Genomic DNA, 18735 nt, shown 5'->3' with positions numbered 1-18735 from the left:
GTGCTCGGTTACTGAAGTGCACAGCGATCTGTGAATTTACAGAAATGCACGTTATTTTAGACAGTTTTAATTTTTGTGCACAATTTCTTCACTTTTAGGAGTACTGCAGAAGTGTTAGAGAGGGCTTCCTAGAGCCAGGTAGTTATTCACAACATTTTTAGAGAGTATTGAAGCCTTTGATCATTCTTTGGTGATGAAAGACAGCTCCCTACCCAGAACAGCCACATTTTATTCCCTTAAGAATGTAAAAATGCATTGAAAGATCACACCAATTTGCAGAAATGTGATCCAAGACCAGGAAATCTAGAAGTAGCACCAATCTTGTGTCACTAACCCTGGATACCAGAACCGACAGCTGTGCTGGAGTGGTTTTTGTTGATTTCAAGGCTATAAAATTTAGTAGCGCAAAACAAAGTGAAAATTTGACAATATTTACAATCCCAAGGAAGATCCTGGGCTCCATACCCAGGTCTTTTACCACGTAAACGAAACAGGCCATATTCTTTATGTTAATGCATAAACCTCAAGCATTTGCTAAACAGTAAGTTAATCTAAAACTTGCTTTTATAGGAAATCTTGCGAGAAAAATGTTGCAAGCAGGTAAAACTAGCCATAGGGCTTTCTGCATTTCTCAGAACAGAAGCATCCACAGTGATTCAGTGCTCTTATATACTGCAGTGTTTTGTTATTCAATCTCTCATTAATTCAGCATTCCTGTGTTTTGTTTAAATACACAGTGTTTTCGTCAGGAGGTACTGAGCTGATGCACCTGTAGAACTTACTGTGCTTTTGCTTTTTTTGTTTGTTTTAAGCCTTAGCATTAGATAACAGAATATTCTAACTCTTTTTTGGTGCACTCAAATCATCACCAACATTGGCTACGTGGCTGCAAAGCAAGGAACTTCAGTTTTAATAAGATTTAACTTGATGAATGCTCCAGCTGCGAAAAAACTTCAGGCATCAGCGTGTTGCAGAGTTGTGCTTTTATCTCCCCATCTCCCCTAAAAACACGGTTATTTTCTGTTGATGTGGAGGGGAGGAGAAGCGTTACAACTAGCTGTGTGCATCTAACCTAGCAGAAGTTACTTTCATCCCAAACAGCAGCTGCCGTGGCATGCTGGTGGTAGATAAGGCAGAGCGAGTTGTGTTTCAAAGGATTAGGGCACGATGCTGCTGGTAAGCCCGAGCAGTATTTCTACAAACAGGTATTTCAAGGGACATTTCTCTTCAAACCAGTAAACAGCACAAAACAGCTAAAAGTTCAGTTAAAAAAAAATAAAATCATCATGATTGACTTTTAAAGACAGAAAAACTATGCATTTGCCAAGTAATTTTGACAATAAGCAGAAAAGTGACCCCTTCTTCTGTTCAAAAACCTTGATCCAGACCTATGTTTGACAAGGTCAAACTCTAAAAAAAAGCTGTAATTAAAAACAGCTTGAACCAGAGGCTGCAAAAGTGTGATTTTGCAAACTCTCCCCACCTCCCTCCCTTCCCTGCTACCAACACAGTTACCAGTTGGTGTAACAACCTTACAGCCATCTTCTCAACTGCATCACGTAAGCATTACTACTGGCTACATTCTCCACAGGAGAGAAAACCATTTACTTAGCCATGCCTGGAGTAGAAAATTGGAATTTGTATAAGTGTTCAGAAACACTACACCACTCGTACAGGTGAGGAAATAATAATACACACATGACTTTGAAATCAGGTTCCTTCTGCACATTGACATCACAAGATGACATACAAGAAAAAATCCTCCTACTTTTTAACATGTGAGGTGCTTGAGATTAAGCTGCACGCTACTCCCTAATCCCTTTATGTCCCCCAGCAACCCACACTGCTCTGTGTATTTCTGGAGTCACGCATTTCTTCACAGACTTCAGGCACCTCCCTTCTCCTCCAAACCCCTCTCAAAACTCACTTGCTGCTCTGCTTTCCATGGCCACTTTCAGCTCTGGTGCTGCCTGGTCCCTCTCCATCACATTAACCAAACCCAACAACATCAAAAAGATACAATGAACACCTGAAAGCTACTTTTTTCCATTTTAAACAATGTTTTTTTTTCCAGGAACAGTTCTTGTCTTTGTGTGCCTTATTCTGTTGAACGTTCCTTTTTTGTTTTCAGTTACACAAGCTTTAGCAGGGAGGATGCTTGTTTAAGGAGGAAAACAGCATCTGAAGTTCGCACTCCTGCTCTAAGCTGCTCCCCTGCATGGGCAGCAAAGGTGCCTGAAGAGAACCGATGCTTGCTTTCAGCTCTCTGCCCCACAGAGACAGCTCTCTGCTTGTCTTCCACGGGGGAGCATGCACAAACAGACTGAAGGGACTTGATTCCAGGATAATGAATGCAATAACAGATTAAAAAACATATCGTACTGTAATGTGGAATGGAGAGAAATTTCAACAGATGTGCATTTGACCGAGTCCAAGCACGTTACCATTGCTGGAAGGAGTAAGAGCTCTCAACAGCAAAACTGAAATGCCACAATGCAGAACATTAACCTAGCCATGGTGTATTGAAAAACAGAGCGCTGGATGTTACATAGCTGCTATCGATTTACCTGTGTGAGAATATGCTCTCTGGACCAGCCCTATTTCAATGTGCTTCTGGACTATTACGATTTAAGGTGCCCCGATTATTTCTTCATAAATCTGAATTACCAGCTCCCATACTCTGAACGTTGCCAATTCAAATCTGCAAAACCCAGACTCACTGAAGGAAGGGAACTGTAAGTTGTTCGAGTTACTTCGTATTTCCATCTCTTCAAACAATAAAATACTCCCATATAAAATCCAAGTCATAGCACACAAACTGGGAAGGTGTTTTGAAGATTGGTAGTTTCCAGAAGTTCACGGAACTTTTTTTTTGAGGGTTTATTTTTCTTTTTAAGTAGTATGTCAATGTTTTTTTAATGAAATGTTTTCAATAAATGAGAATTTATTTGTAAATATTTGTAAATAAAATGTACAAATTTGTAAATTTGTAAATAAAATCTTGTCTTCCTTTCCCTCTAAACTTCACATCGAGTCTAGCCTAGACACCAAATCCATATTTGCAGAGCCCAGCAAGTATCATATTAACAAGGCAGAGAAAAGCCAGGTCTGGAGGTGTTTATCCCTCGTGTCCCAGTGCAGTTTGACAAAAGGAGCTCCAGGAATTAGGACACAACCTCCAACCTACCCTGGGCCTTCCTCCCTTAAGACAGCTAAAAAAGGAGGTCTGCATTTCTATAGATGGCTTTCATGGAAGGTTACAGTGGTGAGTGTATGTAGTAGGGAAAAGGATGTAATGCAGAATTTAAAATGACAACTGAGAAAGGGACAAGATTAAACTGCTGTTGGAAAAGATGGCAAAGAACTGGGTGAACTGAGCCAGCACACAATTAAATTGAGGACTGAATATCTTAATTTTTTATGATACCTTGAATGTGAAGATGGGAATAATTTTACAGCAAAAAATTCTGAACCAAGTGTAAAATACTACTGCTATGGTGATCTTCCCATATTTTGGAAACGAATACAAGAGCCCATTGAAAATGACAACTAAGCAGCACGATGAACCAGGGAATACATGTGTCAGTTCTCAAGACAGTGACACACCAACACCAAGGGTTTGTCTAGTCCAAGACAATGACAATCAGCTAGACTGAGGCTAACAGAATATGAGCAATCAGATCTCAGCTGCCCATGACTTCTGGTATTTCACTAAGTGGACTGAAAGCTTCAAAATACAGCATCAGTCAATACATCAGATATATGGTGGGTGATGCATCAAGTATTCTTGTGCAGCAGCTGTAACACAAAAACATGAAGTTCAATTCACATTCTTCCCTATTATCCATGCTCTGATTTTTCAGCATTAATAAAATACTATTATGAGAATATTTAGCTAATAAAATCCTAGCATCCTGTTATTACCTTCATGCTTCCTATTTCTTCATTAAGTGGGTTCAAGAGCAATAAGAGTCAGATGCAAATAGCCATGATTTAGTTTGTAAGCTTACGCACGCATCTCAATGGGCCTGTTCACAGCAACAGGTCTTCTTTCTGTACTACACTTTCAAAACAGCAGGGAGTTTTGAAGTTACTAGTTTTAATAAGACTAGATTTAACTAGTCTTATTAAAGTTAAAAACCTCCTTGGTAAAGCTTACTTCTGTACACTCAAAGTTCTCATTGTAATTCTTTTTTCTTGGTAACGTGTAATTCTTTCTTGGTAACGTATGCTTTTAAACAGATTTCATAAAATGTAGTTATTTATATTTCATTTTATGAGCAAGCCATTTAATGGATCTAGATCCTCTTTAAAGATAAGTAAGGCGCTTTCTAGTGAAGAGAGGGGCTGTTCTCCAAAACCGTAGAAGACTATTTTCCTGATAACATCATCATAAAAAATTACTTTTGCAGATTTTGTGTTTCCTGAAGTTCCAGTTTAACAGTTTGATAACCAAAGTCTTATTGTAAGGCTAAACAACTGGAGGCAAGAGTGAGAGTTGTTAAATTGCACTGAGTGCTGCTTAAGCAAGTCAAGGAACTCTGCTTTTAATGGTGTTAGAGTAAATTACCTTCAAGGCCAGTCAGCCTTAAAAGTTCGAGTCCCCTCAAAAATCCTCTCTTTGCAGGATCAGCATGCCTTAACTTGAAGTTATACAAGCAGGTGTTTACAAATAAAGAGCAAGAAACTAATTTTTGACGCAGCACTTTGCACACACTAACAGTAAGAAATCTGACAAAAGCTGAAAGTCTCATTGCATTTAATTCAACACAGAAACAGAATATTAAAAAATAAGAGTAACCACTACAAAAGATTTTTCTTGTTAAGTGATTCATGCATTACAGCCACTGCCACTAATTCATTCTTCCATTTACTGTGCTGTTATCACAGGTGAAAGAATTGCCAAATGTGTGTGGGTGGAAGGTTGGTGTGAGTTACTCACCTATAATTCTAAAAATTATTTACTTAGGACCCTGCTAGACCAGAATAGAATCACAGAAAATTTTAGGTTCAAAGGGCCCTCTGGAGGTCATTTAGCCTGAACTCCTGCTACTAAGATTCTATAAAAGTTGGGCTAACTGCAAAGCCAGATCCAGTTGTTTATGTAAAGGTAAAACATGAAATCAATTTTTCTACTCTTAACGCTACCCAAAAATGCAAGAAACTGCTCATCCTGACATTAACTTTCCATTTTAAACTACAATCTGGCAGGTTCTGAATCAACGAAGAGATTTGCTTGCTCAGATCATCCCTAACCTGAGGAAATGTAGAATAAGAAGTTGCATATCTTAAAGAAGGGAACAGACATGATTTTCAGCAAGTTGAGAGTTACTATTACAAGAAAATAACTCATCTGTCTTTATATACAAAGAAACAACCACAACTAGCTCATTCATCACGTAAACAAATCTGTGGTTCATAGTTATTAAGGTTGGAAAAGACCTCTAAGATCACCTAGTCCCTAAAATCATCCAGTCCAACTGTCCACCTACCAATATTATAGACTCTTACACATACTGGTTCTAGCATATAGAAGAGTGAAGATTTCTTCAAACAGATGCTAAAATGAAAAGCTCAGTGTGAAAATTTTGCTTTCAAGAAGTATCAAGATACTCTAGTCTCCTCACGGGAACTTGTGGGGTAGTCTTGACTAGAAAGCGAGGGTAGTCTAGGCAGGAATAACGCAATTCACCTGTCAAAGTCAGAAGACAATCTTGAATATATCCTATAAATCTTATGTTATATAATATAATCTTATATATTATATCTTATATTATATATTATTATATAATATATAATATATTATATATTATAATCTGAAGCTCTTAAAAGTATAGGTGACACAAAGCCTGTACTAGTGGTGGTAAGCCAAGGGTAGACCCAGTCTTCAATTAATAAAACTCTGCTTAAGCATCCTTCACTGCAGGTTAAAAAAAGAAAAAAAAAGTTTCCTTACTATGGGCTAGGGTGGCTCAACTGATGCATGACTGCAAGCCTGAGCACTGCACCATGCAGCAAATAAAATATGCCCACTAAAACTAACCTTCCTGGTCTCTGCTCTAAGGAGCTTATAGATTAGAAGGAACAAAGAATAAGTTACATAAGACAAAACTATATCAGAATTGCAAGCACATGGCACAGACATTTGAGCAAGGAAACACTGCTTTAACTGTTCTCTGGACAATGCCTGACCTAGTTTACAGTGAAATCCTAAATTATGTTTTCTCTAAAATATTTGAAAACAAAAGCCTTCGAAAAGAACTACTGTCCTGGGAAACTATATATATATATTTATATTTACACACACACATAAAACTAGAAGTATCATATTTGCTGATCTGGTCCCTGTATTTAAAGAACTCCAGTGTACTCGTTCTCACATAGGCTACAAGGTACTTGTGACAGATAACTGAAAGACCTGCAAGTTACTTGTAAAAGACTGCATAGTTACTTGTAAAACAATTGCAGGTGTGATGGCAATTCAGTGTAACTGAACAGTTTTTGTTTCTATGACAGAATTAGGCCACAGTGAAATGAAAAACTAAATGGATAACATTAATCATTCTACTGAATTACATTTAGTACTTCATAAAAAGTTAAAATGCAGTCTTTTTTCAAAAAAAAAAAAAAAGATGATTTTTTTAATACAAACGGTTTCTGTATAAGGGCTTGTTGGAACAAGAAATTAGAAAGCTACAAGAATTCTTACAATAATGTACCAGAAGGAGGTTGGCAATATCACTGTAACACAGTACAGTGCACGAACTTATTTCTAGTTGACAAATATAGACCACTTAGTAAACTTGTCCCTTCCCATTGTTGCTCTCATCTACCTACCTCCAAGATTATTTTTTCCAAAGAGGAACATGAAAACACTCCATTTCACCTGATCTTCTGCCTATTCAAATCTGTGCTGCAACGTTAATTTGCTAGTTTTTCTCAAGCTTAATCTGAGTGAGAGAAGGCACGGAGACATATTAAAACTGCACCGTGACTACTGAATGAAATAATCCTCTGGCTTGCCAACTCTGTCAAGGATACATTCACAGACACCATGTTAGAAGCACAAAACATTGCTCAGTATTTTCAGAGAATGCTTTAGAAAGGAAACCAACACATCTACTCACATTATGCAGATCATTATCTGCCTCAATTATGAAGGTAATTACTTGCCTAGAACCAGAATTACCACATTTAGAGGAAGATTGTCCTACCTCCCACCAGTTTTAAAGATTAGATCTGCATTAGGTGCTCCCTTCGGATGCTGGTAACGAGGACGCCGTTCACGATTTGTATTTGCTGGAGCTGGACGCTGTGCCAGAGACTGCAACATTTCTGTAATGTCATACGGAAAGAAAGTTAAATACATTTGTTATGTATCTTTTTAAAGAGGAATTTACACAAATCACATTTCACTGCTACAAAGTAGAAAAAAAAAAACATTATTTACACTTTTTTTGCTTTAGGGTTAAGACTTCTCATGTTATTCCAGAGCAGCTTTTTTTTTTTTAATTACTGAAATTGCACAGACAGCTTTGACAAATCCACACTACCCCACAATGTGAACTTGTGTTTCCAGATGTTCTTACAGAAGGAACTGCCAGCCATGATTTTCATCACAGGTGCTTAAGGAGGGAGCTGTGACCTTTTCCTTCTGAATGCAGCTACCACTGACTGAATCAATGATGAGGGACAAAGGTTCACAGCACTGTGAGAAGCCTTAACATAAAACTGCCCTGCAATGGGAACAACTGGACAAAGCTGCTGCCAAGTGAAGACGCCGTGAGAAACTTGTCTTAAATTAGCATCCGTAAGTCAGGTATTTGTCTAAACTAGTCCTAATAGGATCCTTTTTACAGAGGAGACAGACCTGAAGAGGGTGACTCAGCTGACCTACATTACAGCAGCTGTCTTTGGGATGGAATTTTGCTCTTTGTGATCAGAAGGAAGAAATAGGTGGATGCTGAGAGCAGTTACCAGTTGAGCACTGGACATCCAGGCTTTTGGACAGCTTAAGTAGAAGCATGATGTGTTGACATTTGGTAAAGCTTCACTTCATTTTGTTGTGATAAAAAAAATAGGTCTTTACTAGACTAAACTAATGGTGCTGAAGTATCTGATACAATTACAAATACATCACAAGAACCTCCACATACCCTCTGTCCGTACATCAGCACATCGGACAGCAAGCAGTTCTGACAGTCCACCTGTGCAAGAATCTACCCTGCTCAGCAAACAGATGGCATAGCTGAAGAGGAAAGGTAGAACGAGCTGCTAACCAGCTTATCTCTGAAAGTGTGCTCTGTCTGGTTCTGTAATCTCTGCTAATCTCCAGGCTGGTATTGGAGACACATGCCCATCATCTGTTAGAAACAAACTTCCACTACTCTCAGGAAGACTTGCACAAGCCAGAACTGGAGACTGGTGAGATTCTATCACCACTTACTGAAAGCTTTGCATGCATTTTGGAAGTTATCCATTCAGTCTTTGGGAAACTGCGAAGCTATGAATGATTTAATATACAATATTGGTGTCAACACTTAATAAAGCACGTGTTTGTATGCTGCATGCTCCCCTATCAACACCCAGAAAAGGCCAAGAAAACCATTCAACACACTGAATAGTCCCTGCTTGTAAATGTCAGGAAGTTACATCCTTCAGAAACAATTCTGTTTATCAAGACAGATCTCTAACAAGGCAATGTCAAGACCAGGAAGAAAACAGCAGATGATGGTACACTGCCAGGCAGGCGCTAGAAGCAAGCGCCGAACCATCCAGCACGTGTGTACCTGTCTCTTCTGTTTTCCACACCATGGGTAAAAGAAAATAGTGGAGCTTGTGACAAGTCAGTAACATGAGAAACTGAGTAATTGAGAAGATAACAGGAAGGAGAGAAGGCAAGGGAACACAACATATTAGCTAGGCTGAGCACATCACCTATCTGGTTTTAGTGAAGAAAAAAAATGTACACAAAAATACCAGCCTAAGTTAAAATCACCCAGTTCCTATTGCTTCTTCACATTAAAGTGTGTGTAATACGAATAAACATAAACTAGTATTAAATAATTACTTAATAATACTTTGAAGTACTTCGCAGCTAAGTTTTCATTTATTACCTAAACTGTGTAAATGGAAAAAAACAAATGTACATGAAACAGTTCGGACAACCTTGAGGCACTCTTCCAGGAATTATGACTTTCCCCCACCCTTGGTAACTTCAAAGCTTGAAACAAAGAAAGAGTTGGTTTTAAATGTCAGTGTGTTTATATGTGTACCAACTTGTTAGAAGCAAGCTGACTCCTCAAAAGGAACCCTCAAAAGGAACCATGGGCTGCATGTTGTTTATATTTATTTTATATGTAATTAAAAATAATGCCAAACAGGAGTGTTATTTAGCCTGTGTAATCTATTGAATTAGTGTCCTTTTTAGTTTGGTTTTACTTTGCATGTTAGCCAGGTCTACAAAAGAGAATCAAAGTAAAAATTAATCAATTTTAAAACTGGTATTAGTTATGGCAAAACCTATTTCTAGAGTGTTATTTCCCATGAATTAATGCTTTACAGACAGCACCTACAAAAAATATGAGAACATGAAATGAAACGAATGTGATCATCTTTTAGATATGAATCACAACTGCTCGCAATAAAATCTTACATTAAACAGGCTGATTTTTTAAAGATACCCACAAATTCACAAGACAGGTCCTAATAAACTAAATGCCCTGACCACCATAAAAATATCAGAAGAGTCATTAATGAGTGAAACCCCATAAAAAGTCTGAAAAATGCACTTAAGTGTCTAATTCTGAAGTCTACTGTTTCTTTCTTTTTCATTAGGTGACTTTATAAGAGGGAAGTGTCTTGGAAAAAAAAAATTTAAGCAGAGTATGACATTTAACACTAAGAACATATTGTATATCCTTTTCACAACCCTGTAGACACCTGCTTTGGAAAAATAATCCTTTTCAGGATTACAAGCTTAGTTCTTGTGTTATCAAAATCCTGAATGAAGTTTCCATGGTGTGTTTTTTTTATATATATATACATAATTAGATCTGCTGCTTTAATTTAAATTTCCCATTTCTTGATGAATAATGACCTTTCACTAAATAGCTTAAATGAGATTTCCTGATAATTAACTACTTATACTGTGATTACCACCAGACTGCAGCATCTTCACAACAAAAAATAGAGCAGGAACTTTGGAGATATTAAATGGAAAAATTAACAAGAGAACTGAATACCGTCAGTTTTATTTGTTTTGGCTTTGTTTACTAGTCTTTACTAGGAAAATAGTCTGAAAAAAAAAAAAGTGCACTAATTCAGGGACTATATATGATTTGTTGTATTAATTATTTCAATTTGTCAATGTTCCAAAATGCTTGGTTTATACATGATCTAATTTGCTTTTTAAAGCTATAATTTGTAGGAAACTTTCATTTTGCTAATATATTATGTTCCATATTTTTAGGGCTCCTGGAACAGCTGAGGTTAATAGTCTTATTTTTCAGGCAAAGGTTACCAGTAAGTATTTGCATGTCTTAATGTGAAGACCCCAAATACCTTTGTGTATTCATACCTAAAAACCAGAGTTTAAATGAATTCCTCTTGTATCCAACTCAATTCTCTCCCAGTAATGGAGACAATACCACAACCATCATGTTAATTTTGTGTTAGCTTGTTTTCAAGGAAGCTGTGATCCCAGTTCTTCCCCTTTTCCAAACTAAACAAATATTTAGATTTATTGAGACCCACTTAAAAGCTCCCTTTCATGGAAGAGCTGTGAAACCATCTTTGAGCATAGAGTAAAGTGTGCATATAACGAAGAGCTGAAGTACAGGTTTTCCATGAAGCATTACAAAATAACATTCAGAACTTCTACTGCTAATTATCACAGATATTTCTGCAGATCCATGAAAGTTCCTCTGAAGATGAAAATGAAGCACTCGGTTATTTTCTTACCCTGGTAGTCCTCTTGTTCTTGCCGTTCGTTGATATCCAAAGTGAGCTTTTTCATCCGCATTCTCTCCTCCTGTTCAGCCTGCTGTTGGTTCCAGTGGTTTGCAGCAAGTTGGGAAGACATCGGCACATTTAAGATCTTAAACTGCAAGTGAAAATAAATTTAAGTGCCCATCAGAGAACAAAAAAAGACAGTAGGGTAATGGTTATTTCTACGTTATGATGAGTTACCTTCTACAGAAGTTTCTACTGAAAAGTATTTTTTCCTTCTTTTTTTGTTTAAGCTCTACTTTGCTTAATGACACATGAGAAAAATACAAGGTATTGAGACGCTCTGAAGACATACAGAACACACAAAAAAGGCTGAGTAATTGGAACAAAATTAATTCTCACCAGCAACACATAGCTATAATGCTTCATTTCTTATGTTGATACAAGCCTCTTTACATAGACATCCCCACAGTGAATTACACTGGTCTTGAGATAACGACCACAGCTGGCTCAAGAAAGCTGCATCTCCCTACAAAGTCCTCTTCCTTCCAAAAAGGAGATGAAACCCCTAAGCAGAATTTCTACCATTATCCCTTGTGATAACAGAGGAGAGAAAACCTGAGGGTTTCAGCTATCCTCCAGCATTCCTTGGTGAGTACCCTTCTTTTCTGTGGATGATTCTGGCTCCTTGGTGCTAGGAAAACACATAGCGATGGATACATTTTTTTTTTTGTCCTCAGACTCAAAATTCAAGCTCATATTGCCACAGGGAAATGTTTTAGAGTAATCCCAAAATATATAAGTAATTTTTAATCTGACTTGAAACTGAAACAATAGCTTTCAGAAACCCTTTAACACTAAAGTTTGTGCAAACATTCAGAAAAATTTCACTTCCCCTTTCAATTGCATCTCCATTAGAAATAAATATTTGAGCTATAAGTGGGATAATGCATTTAAAGATAATCACACCCCATATTCCACGAACTACTCTGAATCCCGCTGCTTGGTCTCATCATCTGAAATCTATTTCCACAGAAATAGAAACGGGCAAATTTCAGCGTTCTCTTCTGCTACGCTGTCAAAACCACAGATGAAATGGTGCATTAACAAAACCTCCGTTGAGATGCTATGTAGTAAACAGAGTCTTCACTGCATGTACGTAGTATTTCATGTAGTAATTACTGAAAAAAGCTCAAAGTACCTATTACAGAGCAGTGCCCCACTGGCAGTGCATTAATGAGGAGTGTGAGAAGATACCAAGTACTCAGATGTTACATTTGAAAATAAACTGTTTCAAGCAGTTCAGATTGACTCTTACAAGAACTGAAAAAAAAAACAAAGAGTAAAATAAAGCCCTATCAACTGAAGTGTTTACTTAATGAAGCAAATCAGGCAGAAGATTTTATTATTATTATTATGCAAAGTATCAGTTATATTGAATGCCAATACAAGCTTGTTGTTAAAGCGTATGTAGGAAATATAAAGTTCCTGAAATTCCAAGAGAAAGGTAAACTGCACTTACTTATTGATGAGCAGACTTTGCAAGTTCCCAGTTATTCTCAAATGAGGTTTACACACAATACACAAGCAAAACTAACCAGCCCATTAGCAGTATCTCATGGTAATAATCATTTCCTAGCTTCACCATGAAGCTCCTCAGCCATCTTAATACGCCCTTTGCTTTTTGTCTATTCCATGGATTTACCGTGTCTAAGTGGGTGGTAAATGTATCCAGACAGGCTGCTCACAGTAGGAAAAAGAAAAAAGTGAAACACATAATGGGGCAAATGAAAGCAAAGGATCCAAAAAACAACAGGCTGGTAATTAACAAAATATCACTGAGTCACTATCTCAAGGCAATCTGATGCTTGTCAGCTGAAATCATCAAGTCGCTGACGACAATCACTAAAGGATGTGACTACTGAGCTAATGGAACATGGAACATTCCCAATCTGCAAAGAGAGGAGAGGTGTAGTGACACACTCTTACAAAATCTGTGAAATGGGGACAGATTATAAAGAATTCAACTTCTGAGATGGCAAACTGAAGAACGAACTTAAAATGATCACTCAGAAGACCAGATTACATTACGGATTTGATAAAAACTTCACTGAGAAGAGGGAACTTAACATTCAAGCCCAGGTGACCATTCTACGGATATTACCTTTTTATGCTATCTTGCTAAAGATCTTTCAAAGGAAATCTTACCTTAGGTACTAACCACAATTCTTGCTACTGGGTGACTCTCTATTTTACAGTCTAAATCTCACCTGTGTTCAGATCTACTTGGCATAAATCTTGGATGATTTCAAAAAGCATCCAATGGTATTATATCTTGGATCTCATCTCTTATGATGCATCTCTTTACTTCCCTCTGTTCTCTCACTTCTTGTGGGTAACTCATGATGCCACAGTCTGATTTTCAACATCCATGTTGAGTTCTACTGCTGCTACCTTTTGTCAGTTTTGTCATGCAAGGATAACGTAGGTGACAGGTAAAAATAAGACACTGATCTACCTGATATTCTTGCTAACAGCTGCTGTTGATGATCACAGGCTGACCCAGGAGGATAAAATACGATGTCCTTGCTGTTATCAGCATGCAATGACTATTAATTCAGGTTATATGCTGCTGGTGAACAGCAATCAGTTGTGTTATTTCAAACAACTGGTAGCCAATGTCCCACTAAAATCAGGCAGAACACTGGCATTTGAACGGACCATTTAACAACTGGATGTCAGCTATCAAATATTAACCTCCAAAGGGAATCTCAGTGCATTCCATTTTCATCAATAAATACTTCCTTTACAGCTGTGATTTCCAGTTTCTGCAGTACCTTTGACAAAGAGCACAGATCAAGCCAACTGATAAGATATAAAGTGGTTAGTTGACATTACAATGAGGTGGTGATGCTCACCATTTGATTGACTGTAAGGATAAGAAATTACTTACAGCCATCTAGGTTGTCTGCATAATCCTTGTGCTTATATTGAAAATGCTGAAAAGTTTACAGCTATAAGTTACCAGTACATTATATTTAACACTTCAGAACTCAGTACAATTTCTGCTCACAGATTTTAAAATAAAGCACTTAAGAAGCTATTATTTTCTTTTCAACTCCACCTCTTCTTTCCTGCTTATTTTTCTATAAAAATGACTACTAAGACGTATTTTTTCTGAATGCAAAATTATGGACAAAGAAGCCTTTCATTGACTCAAAAAAATGAAGTAGTGTATAGAGTGACTTTTTAAAAAATAATAATTTCTAGAAACACTTAGAGGAGTCTTGGCAGGAAGAGCCTACTCCCAAAAGCAAATACTAGGGGAAGAAGGAGGAAAATCTCCTGAACAAGTTGTGCTTTCTTTTTCAAGCTGTAGAATGCCAGCAATATTTTCCCCTTGCTAAGAATATGCAGATCCTAATATTTCTGGTCACTGGATATTCCCAGTAAGTTATCCTGACGAAGTCAAACACTTTTTTGCACAGTGTTCTCTAAATCCCTTTCCTACTCAATGACAGCAGTTAGAATTCCTCACTTATAACTTTATACGCAATGTTCAAGTTCCAGAACAGCAGAATAACCAAACAAATGTAGTAAGGAAATCAGTTAATCATCACTGCTAAATACACACAGTATGTGCTTACTCAAACAGGTATCATTACTTATACTCTGAAAGCACGTACCTAGCACAGCATTTTCTTAACAGAATAATGAAGCTTAAAAACAGATTCAAAATTACATTTCTCTAGTGTTTTGTGATAACAGACCTTCTCACTTCCTACAGATTTTTAAGTCTTTCATTTGAGAGGGAAAAAAGAGATTCTGTTTCAGCTTACTATTAAGTACTCTACTACTAAGCACTACTGCAAAAATTCAGGTAACAGAAGTCAAAAACAAAGCAATGACAGATCTAAATAAAAAAAAAACAGCTACAGATGGATGGAATGAAATAATGCCTTGTTTTTGCTTTCCACAAGCTCACTAGAGTCATTCAGTTTTATCATCAATTAACACAACTAAAAATCATCTGTAAATTTCTTGTCACGGTTTATGTCCTTCATGTGGGTAAGTGTTAGGTATTTGTGTATTATACATTTGCTGATCCAGGAACATTCCAACATATACTGGAGAAAAGAGCCAAGACAAACGTACAGCTTTGCTGCATGAAGCAAGGAGTAGTTTTCGTTGATTGTTTGTTTTGTTTTCGTTTTAAGTTAACAGGATTTTCATTTAAGTTTCACAGACATTCGCTCAGCTCATTCTGGAAGAATCCTCTTTAAAAACCTTCAGATAATGACTGTTTTCCAAGCTGAACAAATTCAGCCAAGTAGCAGTTACTTCAGAAGCCGAATTTAGCAAGCATTATATATTTTGATTTGAAGCTGAAGGTTTTCAGCAACATCTGCAGAATCTTTGGGATTTTGGAATATTCCTTCACATTTTCTTTCCTACTCCTTTGAACTTTCAGTGCCTGTTTGTCAACCACGTGTTTCATCTTCAACAATATTTAAAAATAAAACATACCACTGTTCCTGTGGGTTTGCTCAGGGAACGTAAAATTAATAACGGTACAATTTAAACAAAGAATTGTTATACTTGGTTACTATTAACCAGCAAGAATTCCAAGGAATTGCATGTGTTATTTTCTGTACTTCAAAATTAAGGTCTGCATCCTATTCTGAGAAAATGAAGAAATAAAAAATGACTTTTAAAGTCATATAGAGAGTGACTTTTAAAAAAGTGAAAGAATATTCCCCACTGCTTTTTTTTTTTTTAATGGAAAACCTATACCTTACATACACTCTTACCTGCTGTTTGTTGCCTTTTCGTGTTAACATGACAAACGGCATTGTGTCTCCAGACTCTGACTCCCCTTCTCCACTCCCAAGTGGGGGACCCTTCTTCAGCTGACTTTTGAGGTGTAGGGGAATAGCCACATCCAACTGATGTACTTTAACTGATTCACCACTCCGTTGCTGTTAAAAGGATGTCAATTGTATAAATAATCCATGCTAAATATATGAGGAAGCCTAGTAACATTCACATCTTTATGACTGAGAACATGTTTAACCTTCCAAGAAAGAGTAATATATAAATCAATTCACTAGATCTTATTACATTTTTGTTTTCCTCACAAAGAAGAAATCTACAGGGACAGAATACTTCATATCTTAAAGGAATTCTGGATAACCTAACCTTTTAAGGAAAGAAATCTACAGAAGTGATTAGTGATACTTGAGAATGGAAATCATACATTCAGGATGTTTTTTATTGCATATGATTAATACAGTCCTTGTTCAGGGCTTGCAGTACTCAAGTATTTACCAGATGCAATTGAAAACCATATACAGCGCTTAGAGGTGATGTAAATTTAAGTGCAGCTACGCTTCAGACATGTTATAAGCTAAGCTTGGGTAGTCTACAATGAAGTCAGAAGTGTTGCCTAATATCCGATGCAATTATTATTTAACCAATAAAAGATGTCAGCATGTAATATATTTTCACTGACCAAGCTATTAATGTCTGAAGGCTACTTATCTAAGCTTGCCAATTTAAGAAAGGCCATGAGAAAAACAAACAAACATTTTTTAGCATGGTTACCTATGCATTAATCATTTACTTATAAAATAAGTAAATAAATGTAGCTGCACAGCTAATTACATTCCTTAAAAAGGTTTATACCTGAAGATTTTCCAGCATCATTTTATCCAATGCCTGAATGAAGTCCTCATCTTCTGCACAAGGAACATGTTTAAGACCTCCTCCTTTAATCATTACTTCCTATTACAATGGAAGAAAAAAAAACACCTCCATTACATCAATTTCAGAAATATGAATATTCAGTCCAGAAGTAAAAAAAAAAAAGTCTTCATTGTTTCCATGATATACATAATCAAAAGCTTTAAAAAAAAGTTAAAGAAAAATGTTTTTTGCTTGAATTATTTTCTTGAAGAATTATCTTCTGACATTTACTGCATTACGAAGGTTGGTCACTCATAACATTCTGAACATACTAGCATGCATGTACATATTCTATGAACAACAACATCAAAAAGAAAAATCTCTATCCGTACTACACACAGTCTAATTTTTCCTTGAAGTCCATCAAATTAGATGATGTTTTCACGACAAATAACATCCTTCAGTATTTGGAAAGAAAAACGTGACAACAAAAACAGCACTTTAATGTACCTTTTGGTATACAGAGTGTTCACTGCTTAAAACTTTGGAAAAATAACTAAGTATTTTCAATTTTAAAATGAACCAAAATGTAATGCAAAACTGGTAGAGAAATGCTTTTACTCAGTGACACCTACAACTGTGAAGAAACTGGAATTCAACCGGCAACAGGATGCCATGAGCACAAATTTGTCAGCACAAGATCCAATGCCTCATAGTTAAGGCAGCAGACCAGCACCAAGTAAACACATCATCTAAATAGTGCTGGAACTGGAGACCGTGCAATATAAGTGCTAGCTCCACACCTCACTCATTTTGGCTTTTGGCAACAATGCTGCTTGTTCCTCTGCTATAAGCTATGCTGAAATCTATTCTCTGATCAGTGATTTAACAGCAGGGTTAAAAAAAAGAAAGCTTTTATATGCTGCTTTTTAAAGTCGGTATCCCAACACATTGTTCTATTACAATCATTATTTTCATTACTATGTAACTGCAATTCAGGCTTAATTACAATTTGCTATTCCAAAATCCGTATTTTAGGTATTCCACATTTTTTAGTTTGTCTCCTTTTTGGTTTTGAGATGTAGTACAGAGTACAGGTTACCTTGTACCAGTTTGCTACCATTACTGGCATTGCAAAACCATCACTTATGCAACTTTTTCCAGTCTAGCTACCTCTGAAAATGCAGTCCTGTGAAAACACGTAGTAAAGTGGATGGCATTAACATTTTCAGAAGGCAATAGTGAAAGTCTGAAAATATAAGCTCTTAAATGTATTTGAAATAATAGCAGGAGGGGTTTTTGCTGGGTCTTCCCAATACATTATGAGCAGCACTGGCTAAAAAACATTCAGTAAAGAAAACCAAAGCAGCATAAATTAATTTACTTATTTGGAGTAACAATACATACTGTATTCTCCTCATCAGTTTCATTTTCCTTATTGGAGTCTGTAAGATAATCAGTGTTTTCTTCCTCCTCTTCTTCACCTTCTTCTTCCTCATTGTCAGAACCCTCCTGAAACATTCAACGTTCATAATTTGAGAATAAAATAAACTTAACTGTTTTAAAGATAAAAAGTTACACTTGTTCACCAGTGGTATTCTGAGGAATACAAGGCTTTACACAACTGAATTATACATCTTCAGTCACAACATGCTGATGTCTGTTTCCAACGCTAAGAACACCCCAACACTCCTTTTCACTTGGAGAAAAAGCAAAAAGCCCTCTTGCACTTGACTCCTCTCACACATTTTCTGCATCTTTCACACCCCACCCTCATGTGAACCTGTTTAGTTTAGTTTTAGTAAATGTTTTTGGTGTTTTTTGTTTTTTAGTGTTTCACAGCAAGTCTACAGTCTGAACTCAGCCAGCTTTATTTACCATTTTCATGAATATATAGCAGAACATGTTGAAAATTTTCATTTAAACATAGGGGTTTTTTAAAATACTCATTTTATTACTACAATGTTTTTTAAACAGTAGTACAGATCGCCTGCAGAGGTTGTGGAATCTCTATCCTTGGAGTTATTCAATCTGGACATTGCCCTGGTCAACCAGTTGTAGGTAACAGGTAACCTTACTTTGGGCTGGGTGGTTGGACAA

The 18735-nt window shown here is 36.7% G+C and overlaps 1 protein-coding gene across 4 annotated transcripts in view; it reads right to left on the bottom strand.

Annotated features, from left to right (window-relative positions):
• Window positions 1-18735, bottom strand: part of UPF2 (UPF2 regulator of nonsense mediated mRNA decay) — a gene marked incomplete at its 3' end in the record, with an annotated part of 62130 nt that overhangs the window by 1576 nt on the left and 41819 nt on the right. For 3 of the 4 annotated variants that reach the window (XM_084517704.1, XM_084517706.1, XM_084517705.1), the window contains 5 exons: window positions 18043-18147; window positions 16636-16734; window positions 15762-15929; window positions 10963-11104; window positions 7215-7335 (listed from right to left, as the gene is read on the bottom strand). In XM_084517704.1, coding sequence (XP_084373830.1) covers window positions 7215-7335; window positions 10963-11104; window positions 15762-15929; window positions 16636-16734; window positions 18043-18147 — 635 coding nt within the window. Of the gene's footprint in view, window positions 1-7210; window positions 7336-10962; window positions 11105-15761; window positions 15930-16635; window positions 16735-18042; window positions 18148-18735 lie in introns of those variants that run through there. The other variant, XM_084517707.1, reaches the window with a different exon arrangement.

This window comes from Aythya ferina, assembly GCF_964211825.1.
Source record: "Aythya ferina genome assembly, chromosome: 1".
Taxonomy (NCBI): domain Eukaryota; kingdom Metazoa; phylum Chordata; class Aves; order Anseriformes; family Anatidae; genus Aythya; species Aythya ferina.
Note: the sequence above shows the minus strand (reverse complement) of the source record. Positions and strands in the feature narration are given on the sequence as shown.